The sequence below is a fragment of the Hyperoodon ampullatus genome, assembly GCF_949752795.1.
Source record: "Hyperoodon ampullatus genome assembly, chromosome: 8".
Lineage (NCBI taxonomy): Eukaryota > Metazoa > Chordata > Mammalia > Artiodactyla > Ziphiidae > Hyperoodon > Hyperoodon ampullatus.
Genome location: NC_136921.1, coordinates 114,498,354 through 114,516,531, shown reverse-complemented (window position 1 = coordinate 114,516,531; position 18,178 = coordinate 114,498,354). Strand labels below are relative to the sequence as shown.

At 56.8% G+C, this 18,178-nt stretch overlaps 1 protein-coding gene across 1 annotated transcript in view; it reads left to right on the top strand.

Annotated features, from left to right (window-relative positions):
- Nucleotides 1-467: 467 nt before the first annotated feature.
- ARHGEF4 (Rho guanine nucleotide exchange factor 4) overlaps nt 468-18,178 on the top strand; it is a gene marked incomplete at its 5' end in the record, with an annotated part of 217,953 nt that continues 200,242 nt past the window's right edge. Inside the window, one exon of the mRNA XM_079710602.1 lies at nt 468-506. Coding sequence (XP_079566728.1) covers nt 468-506 — 39 coding nt within the window. The remainder of the gene's footprint in view (nt 507-18,178) is intronic.

Sequence of the window (18,178 nt, the reverse complement as noted above, 5' to 3'; positions counted from 1 at the left end):
GCAACTGAGAATGCCGGGCAAACGCCCTGAAAGTTCTCGAAGGTTGAAAAGCAAAGCTCTCAGGCAGAAGGGCCCACCCTTCCCCCGGAGGGGCAGGGACTCGGAGGCGCAGGTCGCGGGGGCGCGCGCCGCGTAGGATGCGCTCCTGTGTGCGGCGTTTGTGCAGATGTGCGGGGCACGTTCTTCCTTATTAAACACTCCCAGGCTCCCGGTCCGCCCAGGAACAACGCGGGGCGCTGGACGAGCCACGGGAGGGGGGACTCCTCGGGCCCGCGGGCCGTGTCCGCGGAGTGCGCCGGCAGGCCTCCGTGCGTACCGGACGCGCCGGTGGCCCTGGAGTGCCCGAGCGGCGGGGCGCGAGGAGGCGGGGCGTCTGGGCGGCCGGGGCGGGCCGGGGGCGGGGCTCGAGGCGCCGTTCCGGGAGCCTGGCTCGGCGGCTCGGCTCTCGGGGCTGCGAGTGCGCCACCATGCTCAGCGTCGTGCACTTTCTCCGGAGCTTCTTTAAGGTGAGAGGCGGCGTCCCGGGGCCCGCGGCCAGCGCTGGGCGACGTCTGGCCACGCGTGGGGAACAGAGCCGGAGCGCACCGCTGCTCCCCGGGCGGACCGCTGGGCCCCCGGGTGGGTGGGGACACCCCGGGCGCTCCCTGCCAACTTTCCAACGTGCCGATCGGGAGACCGGGAGCGTTGCCGCCCAGATCGCGGAGAAGGAGAGGTGCCCGTTGGAGGCGGGCTGGACGGCTGCCTTGGGCCACCCTCAGCGAGGGAGACCGCCCAGTGCCCGGCCTCCCCCGCACCTGCTCGCTCTCGGCACGCAGGGCGCTTGGCAGCCTCGGCCCCTCCGTGTAGAATCGCCGGTTCCGGGAAGGACGGCTTGTGCCTGGCCCAGTCGGTGCCCAGGAAGAGATTGATGTTGTTATTTCCCGGGCTGAGGATACCCGAGGTACCGAGGCAGCATACCGACCGGGTTGGGACACAGTGCTGAGGAAGGGGTGTCTAAGCAGGGGGAGGGAAACAGGAACCTGGAGAGTGTTAGACTTCTACACGAAGTGCGCCGCTTCCCAGGCCCAAGTTACTGGACTACTCATTAGTGTCCATGTGTCCAGTTCCTCTGGGGCACCTTTACCTCCCGTGCCCCGACGGGGGCCCCATGGGGAGCAGCAGGCTGCAGACTGCCAAGCTCCGCCTCCCCAGGTGAGAAACGGATGGGGTTGGCTCTGCCGGGGACCAACCGCATACAACCAGAGGCAGGGAAGTCAGGGAAGTGTTGTCGGAGTGACAGGCCCCAGAGTGGGCAGCTGTGCACTGGGCAACCAGACAGTGGGGCTGTCCATGGTGGGAGGAGCTGCTCTACTTGGCTGTGAGGACGCCTTCTCCTAGAGTGCGGACTGCAGGGTCCAGGTGAAGTTCTCTGGCTCTGAGAGCTCTGGGGAAAGTGACAAGAAGGCAGATGACCCAGAGCTGGACCTGCCGGAGCCCTGCCCTCAGCCGGTCTGGAAGAGCAGCATGTGAATCAGCTCACATCACAGGGATAATTCATGCCTACAGACATTGGGAGGGGAGAGGGAAGGAGCCTTTCAGAAACTCAGTGAGTGCAGGAGGAGCCTTTGAAGAGCAGGGGAACCTGGCAGGTGTGAGAGCTGTGGCTCTGAACACACAGGCCCCCCTGTACCCCCCTTTGAATTTTGATTTGTTGGTCTTTGTTTTCCCATTTGGAAACTGTGGACAACAATTCCACACCTTTGAAGGTGGTTGCGAGGATCTTACTACAAAACATACGTGTGTTTATAGAGCAGTGAGCCTGGGACCTTCGTCCTTCCCCACCCGTGGCAGTGGTCACAGGTCACCCAGGTGAGGGGAAGTCTGCCAGGCAGAATCAGAAGCTCAGGAAACAAGCAGGTGTGGCTTGGGAAGGAGGTCACTGGACATTCCAGAGCAACCACCTCGCTTGCCCGCCTCCTCGGAAGGAGGGCCTTTGGGGAAGTATTCTCATGGGACACCCTCTCCTCACGTTCCCAGCCGGTCCCCAGAGGCCTTTCCATCCCTCGTCCCCAGTACCTGGTGCCTACCCTAGGGTCCCTGGAGGTCCTGAGACACCTCAGGCCTCTCTCTGTGCATACCATGGGGATGAGCAGATGTGCCTCTCAAAGGATCTCCCTTTCTGCTGCCCCGAACACCACGGCAGGCAGTCCACTTTGGGCTATGCAGGTATATCTTGCAGAGCCACCTATAAAGGCCATTCACACATGCTCTTCCTTCAGACACTGGTCAGAAGTTTTGCCCCGTGAGGCCACAGGAGTGGGAGGTGGAGCGAACCACATCCTGACCCCTCCTGAGCCTGGGCCTGCACTGACCATTCGGTGATGGGTGCCTGACTTGGTTGCTTGCTTGATCAAGAATGCTGCTCCGTCCTGGGGAGCTCAGATCGTTGGAGTCCCACGGTCAGACGCTGATAACAGAGACACAGTCTCCACCAAGGTCCAGGAGCAAGAACTGTCCCTCAAACCCCAGGCCTCGGCTGAGGCTTCTGTTGGGACTTGCTCTGCTCTGAGCACTGGGGGAACCAACGGGGCAGGACAGCCTTGTGAGAGTGCAAGTGCAAGGAGAGCAGAAAGCTTGCTCACAGCCTTTGGGATCACCCGGCGAATGAGTTGGAGCCGCACATCCAAGGAGGAATACGTTGCTTCAAAAATCCAGACGCCAGGGCTTCCCTGGTGGCGCAGTGGTTGAGAGTCCGCCTGCCGATGCAGGGGATGCGGGTTCGTGCCCCGGTCTGGGAGGATCCCACATGCCGCGGAGCGGCTGGGTCCGTGCGCCATGGCCGCTGAGCCTGCGCGTCCAGGAGCCTGTGCTCCGCAATGGGAGAGGCCACAGCAGTGAGAAGCCCGCGTAACGCAAAAAAAAAAAAAAAAAAAAAAAAAAAAAAAAAAAAAAAAAAAAAAAAATCCAGACGCCTGCCCAGCACTGTGCGTCTTTCTTGGTGGTGGGGGGCCGAAGTCCAGCAACGTGTCTTTCACTTTCAAAGCGCTCTCCGAAATGTTCCAGAAAACTGGACACCTCTGCTGCCTGCCTTGAGGCTTCGCTGAACTGGAAAGTCCCCGTTTTCATGGAATCTTTGCCCCACACTCCAGTACACATGAGGGTACCTTGCTCCTTGCTATTCTCCAGGTCCTGTCAGTGTGGTGCCACAGACCAGTAGGAGGTCCTTTGGGGCAGAAAGGTCAAGGTCTCTGCTCGCTAAATTATGGCGCAGAATCAGTGAAGCCCTGAAGTAGGGTGGTGAAGCTATGCTGCCGTGCCTCTCGTGGGGAAAGCACCTGACTTCTGCTGGTCCCTGAATCAGCAGTTGAGACAAGAAACACACACACACACACACACACACACACAGGTACACTTTTTGCCGGGTTAATGGACAAGGATTTAACAGATTTGTTCCATTTAAGGAGATCGCTTGTGAGACAGCACAGGAGAATCCACACAGTTGAACCTCAAACTGTCCACTGGCATGCTTCAAGGTCCCATGTCTTCTGAACAAGCCAAGCTGGGAAGGTGAAAAGGGCTGCAGTAGGGATTTCCACTCCTTGGCTGGTGATTTCTTAGTCACCAGAGATGAAGTATTGCTTTTGATTCCCTAGTTTGGAGGGGAGGGGGTGTTCCAGAGGCTTCCAGTTACCCTTTCCTACCACAGTTTCCACATCATGAGTGAAGGAACTGAGGTGGAGTTTCTACCAGGGACTGAGCGTGTCTTTGCCAGCTGAACCCTCTGGAGCTGGGGAAGTCTCGGTAGGACAGATTCAGGATTCCAGTGGGCTACTGTGAGGTGGATGCACGGCAAGCTTCCGTTTATGACCTGACATGCCTGCCACCTCCCATAGGCCAGGAATTCATGTTAGCGCAGAGCCAGTGTTCACTAGCTTCTGAAAGGTCCAGGTGTTTCTCTGTACAGGCGCCTTCAGAAGATTCATAGTACTATTTGCTTAGGATGTTACTGCAGGTAACCAGTCTCCCGTTCATTGAAGGGGCTCTGGGTCCATTGACTCAAGCCTGGGAATTAGGCAAGGGACAGTGGAGTTTAATCAGTGAATATTTACTGAACACCTACTATCTGCCAGACACTGTTCTAGGCACACTAAGAGCCTTTTGTCTACCTGTTTTTTACATTTTTTCTCAATGTTACACAAGTCCAATAGGACCCCATGCATTTCAGCCCTGGCAGCCCCATGATCAATTAGTTGATGCCAAAGAGCTGTGGCATCAGAACATTCACGTTGGCCTCTGGCACTTTAATGTTGCTTCTCATCCTCTGTCATCCCATCTGCCACCACCCCATCTGCCACCAAAGACAGCATTTCTCATCAGCATCTCCAGCTGATAGAGAATAGCATTTAGGGCAATTTCCCAAGATGTTGACATTCTCCGTGCCAGAGTATTTCTCTGTGCCTCTGTGTCTTTTTGGCTCTACAGGGGACACAGTTAAGGGGTGGTGAGCAGGTTGCTCTTGATAAATCCACCCCAACACTCTGTTCCTTCAGATATTTGGATTCCTTCAAGGAATTTTTGCCCTTTCCATTTCAATTCGTGGGGAGCCAATATCAAGCTGAGGTTTTAGTGAACCAGCAGGTCACCTGCTGGAGCACACCTTGGCTGCCGGAGCTAGCTTGCCGCCTGCAGAACGAGTGCACGCCCCCATGTCAACACATTCATCCTGACCCACAATATTGTTCATCCCTCCACGGTCAGATGCTCTCACAATCCATCCCCACCCATTTCCCCAGGTCTTTGCCAGTACATGTTGGCAAAGTAATAATTTTCTGAAGCATGAGCCTTTTCCTCCACAGTTTGAGTTAGTAATTGGTTGCCATGGCCATGCTGAGATCTGACTCTGCTTTTTGTTCTGGAGGCAGGGAAGAGAGCAGGGGTGGACATGAGGAGAACTGGTCTCACTTCACAGGGCAAGGTGATCACAGGCTCTTGAAGCAGCCAGAGAGGGGAGTAGGGGCTGAGTGGGTTTGTGAATCCCCTAATAGACGGCCATTCCTAAGGCCAGGGCTCTCAGTCTTTTCTAAACGACGCTCTGACTTGCATTCAAGGATCAGGGAAGCAATCCATTCAACTAGCTTTTTAGTTTACCAGTCCACAGATTGATGGAATCAGACTGCTCTTGGTTCAGGGATATCTCAGGCTAGAGACTGCAAAAGAGAGGAAACACTTTATGTACAGTCAGAGGGAGTCCTGGGAGTTCAGGGATTTGAGTTCGTTATTCTCTCCCTTTAATCTGGCCGGGGTAGTTAGAAGAAACAGGCTCACCCCGTAGTACTTGAGATCTTCATGCCTTTTCCTCAGGTTTTATAGCAAAGTCACATTTCCCCCCAAAGCCCCTGGTAGACTTGGCCACGGCTGATAGAATTAGGTGGTCGCCATGCATGCAATGAGGTGCCAGAGTTCCGTAACTTAATTCCCAATATATTTTCACTGCCTTTGACCTCAACTTGGTGGATTAACCAATCCCAGCACTTCCCTCCCCCTTTCCTTAAGGGTCTGTTATCTATAATCACCCTAGTAACAATTTCTTTACTAGTGAATGCTCTTGGTTGCAAAAGGCAAAAATAGACTCCAGTTGAGTGAAAAAAAAAAAAAGAACTGTCTTGTCAGGGTGTGGGGTAGCTCCCAGGACCCAGCTTGGGTGGGGATCAAAAAAAGTCAGGGCACAGTCGGTCCTGCTCGACAGGCCAGCTGCTGAGGGCGCCTCTGGCGGGGTTGCTTCTGGACACTCAGTTCTGTCGCACCTCTCTGAGAATATGTCCACCTCCCTCTTGCAGGTGGTTGAGTCTGTTCTCAAGATCCCCCGTCCTGCCTGGAACTGAGCCGAGCTGCCCTCTGGAGGGTGGGAAGGGAGGAAATCTGCCCCCTTTCTGTTACCAAGATGGATGGGGCCCAGCTTCTCAATTGTCCTGGGATCCTTTCCTCCCCCCAGTCAGGACTGCTGTTCAGATGCTGGGCAGAAAAGCGGCAAATACCCAGCACGCGATTAAAGAAAAGTCCTACCAGGACTCGCTCAGCCTGTCAACCTTAGGCGTGCAGGGTGTGCACCCCAGTTCCCAGGGGCATGTGCTAGGGGGTCACGCACATATTCCAGCTCTTCTGGGTAAAGGTCACAACAGGCACCTGAAGTCACACAGACCCTGCCCTGTGAGAGGTCATGAGGAGGCTGTCCCCTTGAGTCCTAAAGAGGCTGGTGTCTTGGGATGACAGAGAGAGGAGAGGGCAGAGTGGGCGGGACAGACCAGCTCTGGGAATCAGCTGTCTGCCGTGAGGCCCTCAGTGCCTCCCCAGGGCTGCTGTTTCCCCAACACCCTGGACTCTGCCATCCTTGGCCCGTCATGCTGCTTAGAGGGCCGGTGCTTCCTCTCTGCCCTGGGGCCTTCTCTTCCGCACAGCCCTTCACAAGCCTCAGCTGTGGCCGGAGGCCAGAGGCCACCTGTGCTTTTCCTCCAGACCTTCCATGTGCTCCCTCTGTGAACTCAGGAAACCACCTTGACCTCACCAGGTCCTCTGCATCCAGCTGTTCAAAATATGCTTTCCAAGCACCTCCAGATTCTGAGTCCTGCTCTTCCTCTGGGATGAAGGCTCTGAGAGGGCGGGGCTGGGGTTTGGAGCATCGTGTCCTGGGAAATGCTAGTTGAGCCTGGGAATGAATCAACCAGCGGGAGGAAAACCTTGGCCAGGTCAGTGCCCCGAGGGAGCCCCTCGTCCAGGGGGCCATAGTAGCCTGCCCAGGGTTGATGGTTCTAGAGACATATCCCCACAACCTTCTCTTCAAGCTTGGGCCAAGCTCAGCCCAGCTCTCTAGACTTCGGGGGCCCAGCCTCCCCATTTCTGGGTGCCTGTCCTCCCCTTGGATGCCAGCCAGTGCTGGTGGTCCTTTCAGGGCCAGCCTGAGACTCCAGCCACTGTTTATAACCTCAGGGAGGTGCTGGGCTTGAATTCACTCTTGGTACTGTGTAGGGCTTGCTGGCCCCAAATGTTTTGTTTGCTTCTCCTGCCAGGTAGAACTGGGCAGTGTCCCTGGGCTCGGGCTCCTGAGAAGTGCTCTTTCAGGAGTCCTTTCATGGTTTCCTCATCTCTGAAATAGGCAGTCTCGTCCTCACCAGTTGTAAGATTGTGAGGTTTATTGCCTGGCTCCTGGACCCTCCTGGGTACCCAGTGTGAGCCCTCTGGGGGGTGTGGGTGGTACTGCCTGTGAGGCCCTGCAGCCCCTCGTGCGGTGACTCATGTGCCACTGGTCAAGGGGTTGGGTGGTGTCCCCATGCTCACAGGCTTCCCTTCCCTGGGGTACCTCCACACCACATCACCTCCTCCAGGAAGTCTTCCTTGATGCTTCCTTCTCCACCCTTTGGACCCCTTCTCTGTGCTGTCTTTGCAGCTCAGCTTCCCTCAGTCATAGGAGCACACTGAGTTATAACTGTCTGTCACTCCTCCATGCACACATTCATTTAAGTATACTTTTATTAAGGGTCAACTTACCATATATTTCTATTTCATACTGTTCTTAGAAGACTCCGTGACTACACATTATAATTTTCTTTTTCCCCAAGTTCCCAGCTTTTCCATTTACTCTCACATATGACATGCCACAATGACACAAAAACGAGCCATTTCATACCCCATGCACACCATATGAAAATCCCACAGCAGAGTGGAAACGATGCTTCCGTTGTACTTAGTAATTAATGAATGTACTGATTCAAAACTCATCATATTTGATATTGGGAGGTAGACTCATGAGTGTTTGTTTTATTATTATTTCACAGCATACATAAATTTTTTTTGTATCCTATATCACATAATTTAAAAATCGACCATATAATGGACCAATCAGCACAAACCAGAAACAGGAAAAAGGAAACAGAGAAATCCTCTTCCTGTTCTCATGCACTTGCTGTCCATGGTGGAGCCGTCGGGGGGTCGGGGAGGAGAGTGGGAGAGGGACGCCCTCCTCAGTCATCTCCCGGGGGCTGCCGCTGGCCCCTGGATCTCCTGCCTGTCTAGATGCCTGATCAGTGCAGGTGGGAGGGTGACATCCAGGACCCGGATGGAGCCGTGCTCAATGGCATCTGGTTAAGTAAATGACAAGAATATGACTTTGGAGCCCAAGCGACGGGTGAATGGACTGCTTCCTTGGCGGCTCAGGCCAGAGCCCTGCACACCTGGGACCCGAGGCTGCAGCTTTCAGCACAGCTGCATGTCAGAATCATCAGCTACACAGACTGAGTGGGTTGGAACCCAGGCCTGGGGCCCGGGCCCTGGTTCCTAGGCTCTCAGGTGACTCCAGGGCACGGCTGAGCTCAGAAGCACTGCTCTGCGGACCTTGGAGCTGCCTGCACTCCCCACAGGGACAGGGCCGTTCTCGGGGTTTCTCTGGACTGAAGCCGAGGCCAGACCATAAGTCGCCCTCTGACCTTCACAGCACCCTGTTGTATCCGAGGGGGGTATGTGCTTTCCTGATGACTGGACGTGACCGTGGCTGAATCCCAGCTGTGGTCCGCGATAGACCCCGTCCCCCCAGGCAGCCCCAAGTGCCATGGGTGTTCGCCATGTAACGTGTGTACCAAATAGGCAATTTGTCTGTCCTGGAAGCTTTTTGCCAATGAGGTGAAGATCTCCTGAGCTTGAGAAGTGACCTTCTTGGAGTGGGCCTGGGCCGGGAAGCTGTGCTGTGTGGTGCTGATGCTCCTCCGGGGGCCCCTGGCATTGGCGGTGGGCCCGTAGGTGGGGCGGCGTAGACCAGCTCTCCCGTGGGGCTCAGTGCTCACAGCCACCTTCATTTGAACCCCGCGCTCCCAGGGGTGTTGTGAAAGTTAAATGATAATAAAAACACGGAAAAACATACAAATCACCCAGCGCAGAGTGAGCACTAGACGCTGTTACTCATCTCCTGTGCTTTTCTTTCCCCTTCCCTGTTTCTCTCTTCCCCAAAACAAATATTCTTCCTTGTAAGCAGTGGAGTTGAGTGGAAACCCATCTCCTTATACGGGGCCACATGAGGATGCTGCGCAGGCTGACGCTGCTGGTGCAGCTCCTGTTATGGGACAAGGTGCGTTTTCACAGAAGAGCTCGGGCTATGTGACACTCCCAGAGAAGCCAAAGTCCTGGAAAGTGGTTTTCCTCGCGTGAAGACTGAGCCTTGTGAGAAAGTGGGCAACAACTGAATGGAGCTACATCCGCGGAATACCATTCAGCATGAGAGGTGTGAACTGCTGGTACACACCCCAACCTGGATGAATCTCCAGACAATGTGGCTGAATGAGAGCATCCCGAATGCTGCCTGGCTGCTTTTATCTAAACTTCTAGACGATACTGATGAGTCTCTAGTGACGGAAAACAGGGTGCGGGGCAGGTGGGGGCCGGAGAGTGGGATGGCAGAGGGGCACGAGCTGGTGGGGACATGAGACGCCCATTGTCTTGTCTGGTGATAGTTTCGTGGTGCATATACATGTCGGAAACCCTCGAGTCCTACCTCCAATGTGTGCAGTTTACCAAAGGTCAATTATACCTCGATAGAGCCGGGGTCTCTCTCTGGAGGAACCAGCCTTAGATCTCTTAGCCAGAGCATCTCAAAGCACTCCTCCCTCCTTGAAAACAATCCCCTTGCTTTCTCCACCCCCTTCCTCGGGTGCCACGGGCACAGAGACTACAGTGGCTATGGGGCAGCAGAGGGCCAGTGAGACGGAGGCCCCGTCTAAGAGACGAGGGTTTCTGGTTTAGTCAGCTGAGGTGTCTTTGGCACATGCCACTGGTGTGTCATTGCTGACTGGTCCTGTGAGAGGCGTAGGGCCTGGGGGTGCGTGATCAGCCGGTGCCTTCGCCCTGGGAGTCAGGCGTCGGGTTCCTGGGAGGGTGCGGTGCCTACCTGCAGCTCTGTGAGGTGGTGTTGGAAAGGCCTTGCTGCTGGAGTTGGCCTGGTGACGTGGGTTTGGGGAGATTTAAGGAAGCAGGAGCAATTCTGTGATTGGGTGACTTAATAAATCTCACCCAGGAGGAGAAACAACTGGTCTGAAGCTAAACCTGGGGTTGACGAAGCAGCCGCCGTCACCCGGCGTAGCCAGCTATTTGCTCTCTGTGGCCTGGACGTGTGTGTTCCGTCTGTGCCCGTGAACGTGGAGGGGCTCCATCACAGCCCCAGGGTGCCTTGCTTGACGGTGATGCTCCGTGACATTGTTCACGTTCCTCAGGAGGTCACCGGGCTCCACTGTGATGCCAGGCTGTTGTCCTTTTGCTCATTGGAAATGAGTCGGGTACATATCCAACCTCTGAGAGCCATATCCACGGATACATGCCGAGGCCCCTCCTGGCCCCAGTGACTCAACTCTCCAGAGGGGGCCCGGCGGGTATTTGGGAAAAGCCTTGGGGTGATTCTGTGATTCTGCTGTGGACCATAGTGCAGAGCCCCGCTTGGATTCCTGACTCGCCCAGCCCAGCAGAGTTGGTGCTCTGAGCCCCTCCCCCAGCTTCCCCCACCCCCGCCCAGCCGGCTCCAGCCTCCAGAAGCAGGTTCTCCCCTGTCACCCAGGAGACTGGCCTTGCCCTGCACTGCAGGCCCTCTGCGTGCTGCTCCGTGCTGGGGCCATGCTGACCAGCGGCGAGCTAGGGACCCTGCCTCCGTCCCAGAGCAGCTGCTTCTCACCTGGAGTCTGAATTCCTCAGTGGGGAAAAGCCATAAGGAGATGTGGGAGACCCTGTAAGACAGAGGAGGTTTCCGTCACCACGGTGGACTTAGGGGCCACTCCAAATCCTAGCTGTGAACGGGGTGCGGCTCAGCCATCCAAATCCTCAGTTTCTCTGTAAAATGGGGATGACGTGATCTGTCAGATCGTGAAAGTGGGTGAGCTCCCGTTGGTAAAATACGTGGCCTGGGGACCTTGAGTTTTCAAGAGTGAGGCCCCTCGGAGGACTAGGCCCCAGGGTGGGAGCACGTTTGGCTTTCTGTCCCCTGCTGAGGCTGCCTCGGTCCCTTCTCTCTCTGTGAGTCCTGGAGTTGATAAAATGTCAGGAGAGGATTCACCAGGGAAAACACTGGCCGAGAGAAGACACAGCCTCCACCCGAAGGGTGATGAGTAAGACACGGACGACGGGCGGATGGGGGGCAGGGCAGCTCTGAAAGGACAGCCTGTGTGGCCTCACCCCGTGCAGCACGCAGCCTAGTGCCCAGCTACACCTCCCCTCCTCATTGTCACACGGACCATGTGGCTGTCACCCTCCCCTGGCCACAGTCTCAGGAACGGGGCGGGAGCTGAGCCTCTGGACAGGGACACGTGTGGCAGGTCACCTCCGGCTGAAGCTGACTGGTCAAGTGGAGACCAGTGAGTTGTGGGAGAGGCCACATGGAAGCAGGAACTCCCCAATGCGATGGGGAAGGAGGCCTGGACACAGGACACTGGGGCCGGCTGGGAGGAGCTCTGAGGTCCCTGTCTCCAGGCAGGAGAAGGGCTGTATCTGCAGTGTGATGGAGTTTGCACAAGACAGGAGCTTTCTCCAGGGCAAATGAGCTCCCATCCTGTCTCAGGACCGCCCTCTGAAGCCACCCCTGGGAGGTGGCCACTCCCTCAGGCTCAGATCCAATCCAAAGTGGCCAGCACTTTGGCCCAGTGTTCTGATTTGATCCCAGAAGTGCAGTTCATTCGTTCCATCTACAGCATCTGCCAAGTCCTGTTTCATCACAGGCCTTGTGATGGGGAGACCAAGCCATGAGGGAGACACAGCCCAGCCACACACAGGCCCCCAGTAGGGGGCTCTGAATTCTCCTGAGCACCAGGCCAGCGACCTTCTGCGCATTTGGTAGAGGCTGTGACCCGCACACTGGACGCACCCCTGCTTTTGTGTGCATGCGCCCTCTGCTTGCAATCCCAGAGGCCCACCAAGCCTGTGGACGGCAGTCTAGGAGACCTGCTCTGGATTGTGAGCTCATGAGGACCAGGGCCACAAATTACTGTTTCTCTTTCTCCCTCTCTAGCGCGTTGAGTGAGGTGGCAGCTCTGTGCATGTTTCACTGAGGGGACCGGGAACATGGCCCTTTGCTCCACGTCACTGAGACCTGGGTAGTAGGGGATGGGTAGGTTGTCCGTGTTAGTGGGACAATGAGCCAGACACTACCCATGGGGGATGGGCCATGGTGGGGCTGCAGTGAGGGCCTGGAGGGGTTGGCGTGCCTGGGGATCAGGTGCCCAGAGGGAGGGCACTGAGCCCTGAAGCCCAGGGCGGGCACTGGCTGACAGTCTTGGTGCCCAAGGGACCTGGCCAGGGACGCTGCCTGGAGGACAGTGGGCTGGGCCTCAGACAGGCTCGGCGGGCCCTGGACACCTCTGATCCTCCACCCCAGCCAATGCCAGGGAGGAAGGCTGGTGCCAAAGCAGAGAGGTGAGAAGGGAAAATCAAGCCTGCCAGGCGAGGAGGTACTGCCTGCCTGTGTGCGCCCCAGGGAGGTTGAGCGCCGCTCGTGGGGTCTCACCTGCTGCCCCCACTTGTGCCTCCTCGTCCACAGCCCCAGCCCAGGAGCACCTCCCTGCCCCTCCCTCAGATCGGTGGCTTTCACAGCCCCCCTCTATGTCCTTCAGCAGCACAAGATCTCAGAGCGTGTTTGTTTCTCTCTAAAAAAGGCCCAGTGCCGACCTGGCCAAGCAGCTCCTGAAGAGAACCAGGGGGGCGCTGGGATCTGGGGAGGCTCTGGCCCTTCACGGGGGCCTTGGGAGAGGATACCCTGCCAAGTAGTCAGTGTCACGTCACAGGGGCAGAGAGACAGGGAGGGAGACGGGTGCATGGAAGTTTTCTGTGCCCTGTTTGGAGAGTTGCCACGTTTGCTGTTCACAGAGGCATCTCTGACCGGGGCCCCATGCCCAAGCTGTCGGTAGGGATACAGCAGCCACGCTGCTCCTGGGGTCACTCCAAAGGGCTGGCTGGGCCACCTTCTTGCTGCAGAACCTAGGGGAGTCACACTTCAACGCTCTCCCGAGAGGCAAGGCAACAATCCACCTTTCCTGGAGCTTAACATACACTTTTCAAAAAGCAGTTTGATACTTCTGAAATCAAGATGCATTTATAATTGATGTGTACATTTAAAAGGGATTCCGTCTTCCCTCTCAAGAGCTGTCATTAACTTCGTGGCATCTGTGCACTGAGGAAACAGGACAGTTGTAAATCTCCCACGTGTTCAGGATACACAGTGTGTGCATCTCTTGGAGGCCCCAGTCCCAGCCCAACCCGGGAGCTGTATGACTCCCTGAAGAAACGCCCACGTCCAGGGCATCCTCAGAGTGACATGCCAGGACGGAGGGACATGTCTCCCAGGGAGAAAAGAAGGAGTCCCCAACATTCCCAGAGAGGCTCCCACCAGGCCCCAGAACTGCCTGTATCACATCTTCCTAGCAGTGAGTGTGATCGGCATGGTTTTGTGTCTGATGCACAGAGCAGCGGCCACTTTGGCTGAGCGTCCCCTGTGTCCCTCTTTGTGCAGGCAGAATCACCTCTCAAGACACCTCAGGGAGCAGGCACTCCTGGTGACCCTTGTGTGTCTGTCAGAGAGCTGCTGACACGGCTAGTGATGGGTCTTCATATTCAAGGACTGTTTTTCTCCGGGATCTGGTTGTACTCTCTTCCAGTGAGGCTGGCTCCGGGACCCACCTCCCCAGCTTGTCTGTGGCCCAAACCATCACTAAATGGCTCTTGACTGGATTCCCAACTCCAGATCCTCCAAATTGGCCAAATGCCTCTGTCCGTCTGGTACAGCTGCACGTATCCTAACACAACAGCGCACGTGGCCGGTGGGCAGAGGGAACAGACTGTAGGGATGGCAGAGCCTCTAGCGGGGCTGCAGCGGCAGCAGGCAGGCAGGTGTCCCTCCTAACAGAGGCCTCATTTTGTTGGTGAATCAATTCAGACTCCAGGGGGTGGCAGGCAGAGGGGTGGACGTAGAACAAGACCCAACATCAATGCCCCCATTTTTCCACCATACTGGGTGGCCTCCAGCAATCTAGGCTCTTCAGTGAGACCCTTCGTGATGACATCTGGGCCACCAGGGCCTCTGCCGTGCATGTGCTTCTGTGTCCGAGGGAGAGGCCCCCTACCTGTGCAGGTGTGTTGGGCTCCAGACCAACCATGAGTCTGCAGAGCAGCCTCGGGCCGCCAGGTGCGGGCCCTCCTGGGGCTGCCACACCCACACCCCACCACGAGCGGTTCTCTCAGTCCCTCTGAGTAGGTCTATCTGCTAAACTGGGGCGACCACCTGCTGAGGCCCCCAAGCAGGGCTGCAGAGAGGGCAGGGGGGAGGTGGAGTTCTCCAGCTTTGTGCGATGTGTGACCGCTACGGTCGCGCAGGTATGTTGGCACCTGGAGAAGGATGGGTACCAGCTGAAGCGGGGATTCGACCGTCGGCATGACCAGAGGTCAGCACGTGCCTTTCTTCTGTCTGGTGGCCTTGTGGGGGTGGGAGCGGGACCTGGGAAAAGCAGGGCGGTGAGGACTCAAGTCAGGACGCGTCTGTAGATGGCAACAGGCATCACCTGCCGTCCTCCGGTGGGCGGGCCCAGCTGGTCTGTGGCTTATTACTTCACGGTCGGGAGGAGAGCCTGTGAAGGCCCCGGGGCCGGCTCTGGTGCAAATCAGTACATTGTGCCGTGTTCTTTCTCACGCAGCTATGTCTTCTCACGAAAAGGAAGGCCACTCTCTTCCCTGGGAGAGACATAGCTAGGAACTGTGGGCACGAGTGTGCTGCAGCCAGGACCTGGGAGCAGTCCCTTCAGCCTGGGGAGACCCCCTGTGCGGCAGGTCAGGAGGGCAGGCCCTGCCCGCCTGCCGGGAAGGAGCTGCTGCCAGGCCTTTGGATGGGCGGCCGCGCTGCCTCTGGCCCGAGAGACTGGAGTGGGTCAGGCGGGGGGGTGGGGGTCCTCGGGGCAGCAGGTCAGAGCCCAGTGCCACGTGCTGGTGGGAAGAGGCACGGCGGTGTCCTCACCGTGGACACACAGTCACTGGAATCTCCAGACGGCTGCCATCACCCACTAATCTGAGACCTGCAGGAGGCACCCACCCTCTCAGGGAAACCGGGGGCCCTGAAGGCTTGTTCAGCCCCATCTCCGGGGATCCAGCAAGGCTCACAAGTCGATGTTTGTGCACCCAGAGGTGGGGAGTCAGAGAGACCTTTCCAAACGCAAATGCCACCACTACGTCGCCTGGGCAAGCAGCCGTTCCGAGCTTCAGTAAGGAAATCTGCAGAAAAAAGATAAGAACACCCTCCTCATTTTAGGATGAAATCGTGTCTATAAGGCACCGGACACATGGGGAGCACCTCACGCCGAGTTATTTTGTTACCACAGATGTAATTTTTATAATAGGAGAGACAATTTTCATTCAAGGGTTTGCTGAGCAGCTGCCCTGGGACAGGCTGGAGTCCTAGAGGGGCTGACATGCGCCCCCTGGAGGAGCCTGGCGTCTCGCAGTGGAGACGGGCAGGCGCACAACAGCAACAAGGTCAACAGCAAGCGGCCTCAGCTTCACCCCCGCAGCCAAGGATTCGGACAGGAGGCGGCACCCGGACACCAGCACTCAGCCCTGCCCGGGAACAGAGGAGATGCCGCAGGAGCCAGGCGCGTGGGAAGCGCTCCCTTGGAGCCCCGTGCGCCTGCGCGGATTCCTGATACCCGAGGGAGACTCAGGAGCGAGCTGGGGAGCCTGTGAAGGAGGCCGGACGATGTGCACGAAGGCAAAGCATCGGCGCAAGTGTGTGCTGGGAGCACGAGCGTCTTAGGAGATGCCCAGGTGTGAGTGGGGAGTGGGAGGGAGGTGAGGATGCAGAGTAGGGCCAGGATGCGGTGAGCCCTGGCGTTTCCTGAGGGCAGTGGAGGACCCCGGGGCGGGGACCGGGGTGACATCAGCGGTGGGTGTGCCGAGACCGGAGGCAAGGGCTGGGGGGCACAGGAGCCCAACCCTCCTCAAGGCAGCGGGTCCTCGTCCTGCTCAGAGCCCAGGAGCAGCGCACAAGAGGGCTTCGTGGGAAAAGGGCAAAGCCACGGCAGCCAGGAGGACAACATGGAAAGGTCCGTTGCTCTCCTGGGCCCAGAGCAAACTCCTCTCTCTCCCCTGGGGATCCTGGGCCTGCTGCCCGTCCAGGCCAAGAAGCTGCTCAGGTGTCAGGGAAGAAGCTGCCTCCTTCCAGAAGCCTGAAACACCCAGGTCAGGGAGCTCCCATCATGGGTCACCTGCCAAGAGCCACGCCTGTCTGGTTCCTTGGGTTCCCTGGCCTGGCCTTTCCCACGAGACACCTTCATACGGCACCGCGAGGGAGGGGCTTCCTGGCTCCGCCACACCCATCCCAAGGCCCAGGCTGGGATCTTCTGAGGGGGAATCCCACACAGCACCTCGCAGTCTGATGCTAACAGCCGTACAGCTGACAATGGACCTGTGATGGCAGAAAATTCAGGACAACAGGTGGGCGACGGAAGCAGAGTTGAGCTCCATGGTGTACTTGGGCGTCTCCAGACACAGCACGTAACCTAATTCTGTCTTCTCACCTGTAAAAGGCTGCCTACTTCACAGGCTTGTTGTTTGGGCTTAGCTGCAAGGTGAGATTTAGAGGAGGCGTGTAATGCTGGCACTTTTCCTTCCCAGTCTTCAATCCCATGACGTTCTGCAAAGCACAGAGGTCAGCCTTGACTCACCTATTTCACTGGATACTGTGAGAAGAACATGGTCCAGGGCGGAGCTGCTGAGACAGGTGTCCGTGAGCATCAACTTTCAGGAACAGCAGTTTTCTCTATTTGTCTTGGGCTCTTAGGGCTCTGTGGCATGTTCCACCTCTCTACAACATGAGTGGAGCAGAACTTGAGGGGTGGGTGTGTAAGGAACACCTTCATTTGGGTCCACTGTTGTGTACAGGCCACACAAGCCCTGGCAACATCCCGGCCACCGTGGGAATGCCGTGTGGGTCAGGTGAATGGAGGACGCGGCCATAATAGATAAAATCCAGTGAGGTCAGCCTTGAAGGATGGAAAGAGAGAGCCCGGTGCCAGAACACCTGCATCCTAGTCCCAGCTTTGCCGTCACCTTGCTGTGTGATTCTGGGCGAGTCACTCAACGTGTGGGATAGGGGTCTCAGTTCTCTCACCTGTCAAGTGCACACGTACTTCATCCTGCTCACCTCCTAGGTTATTGGGACGATGAAACTGATGATGCATGTGGGAATAGCGTGGGAAGCAAAGAAATATGTCCGATACAAGAGAAATGATTTTTAAAATGATAGGGTATCCAAACAAAATGGTTAATAAAATTATGTCATAGGGCTTCCCTGGTGGCGCAGTGGTTGAGGGTCCGCCTGCCGATGCAGGGGACACGGGTTCGTGTCCCGGTCCGGGAAGATCCCACGTGCCGCGGAGCAGCTGGGCCCGTGAGCCATGGCCGCTGAGCCTGTGCGTCCGGAGCCTGTGCTCCGCAACGGGAGAGGCCACAACAGTGAGAGGCCCGCGTACCGCAAAAAAAAAAAAAAAAAAAAAATCATAGAATAATATTTAATGATATGAAAAAAATGTTCACAATATACTGTCAGGCAATTTCATATTTGAAATAAAGATCTGTACCTATGCTGTGAGGTACATGAAAGTGCTAAAACTACAGGTCAAGCCCTGTTTCAGGTGCTTGGGAACCTGCAGTGGAGCAGGCTGAAACTCCTGCCCTGGGAGCCTATGTTGGGGGTGGGGGGGAGTGCAAACAATGCACATTCCTTCCATGGAGGGCGTTTCCATAAACTCAGGGTCATTATACCTGCGTCTTCCAAGGAAATGCTGTGGGGCACACCCGAGGCAGCTCTATCCCAGGCAGGTATATATTTGAGAAGACAGGGCTCCCACTCCCCCTACCTGCAGCTCCCAGCCCGGTGCTATGGGTTTACCCCAGGAGGGGCAGACCGCTGGCATTCTCATCCCCAGCCCCATGTTGCAGGAACTGTGTCCTGGCAGGTGCTGTTGAGAAGTCTGGAGTTCCTTTCCACACCCACAGCCTCACCGATACGGTGGCAGCTCTGGTCTAGTCACAGCAGGCAAAGAATACTGAGGCCACAGTCATTCCCTGCCCCAGCTCACTCGTAGGACAGGGGTTCCATGCCAGGAGGGGGGAAGCCACAAGGACCAGGGACTGCCAGCTG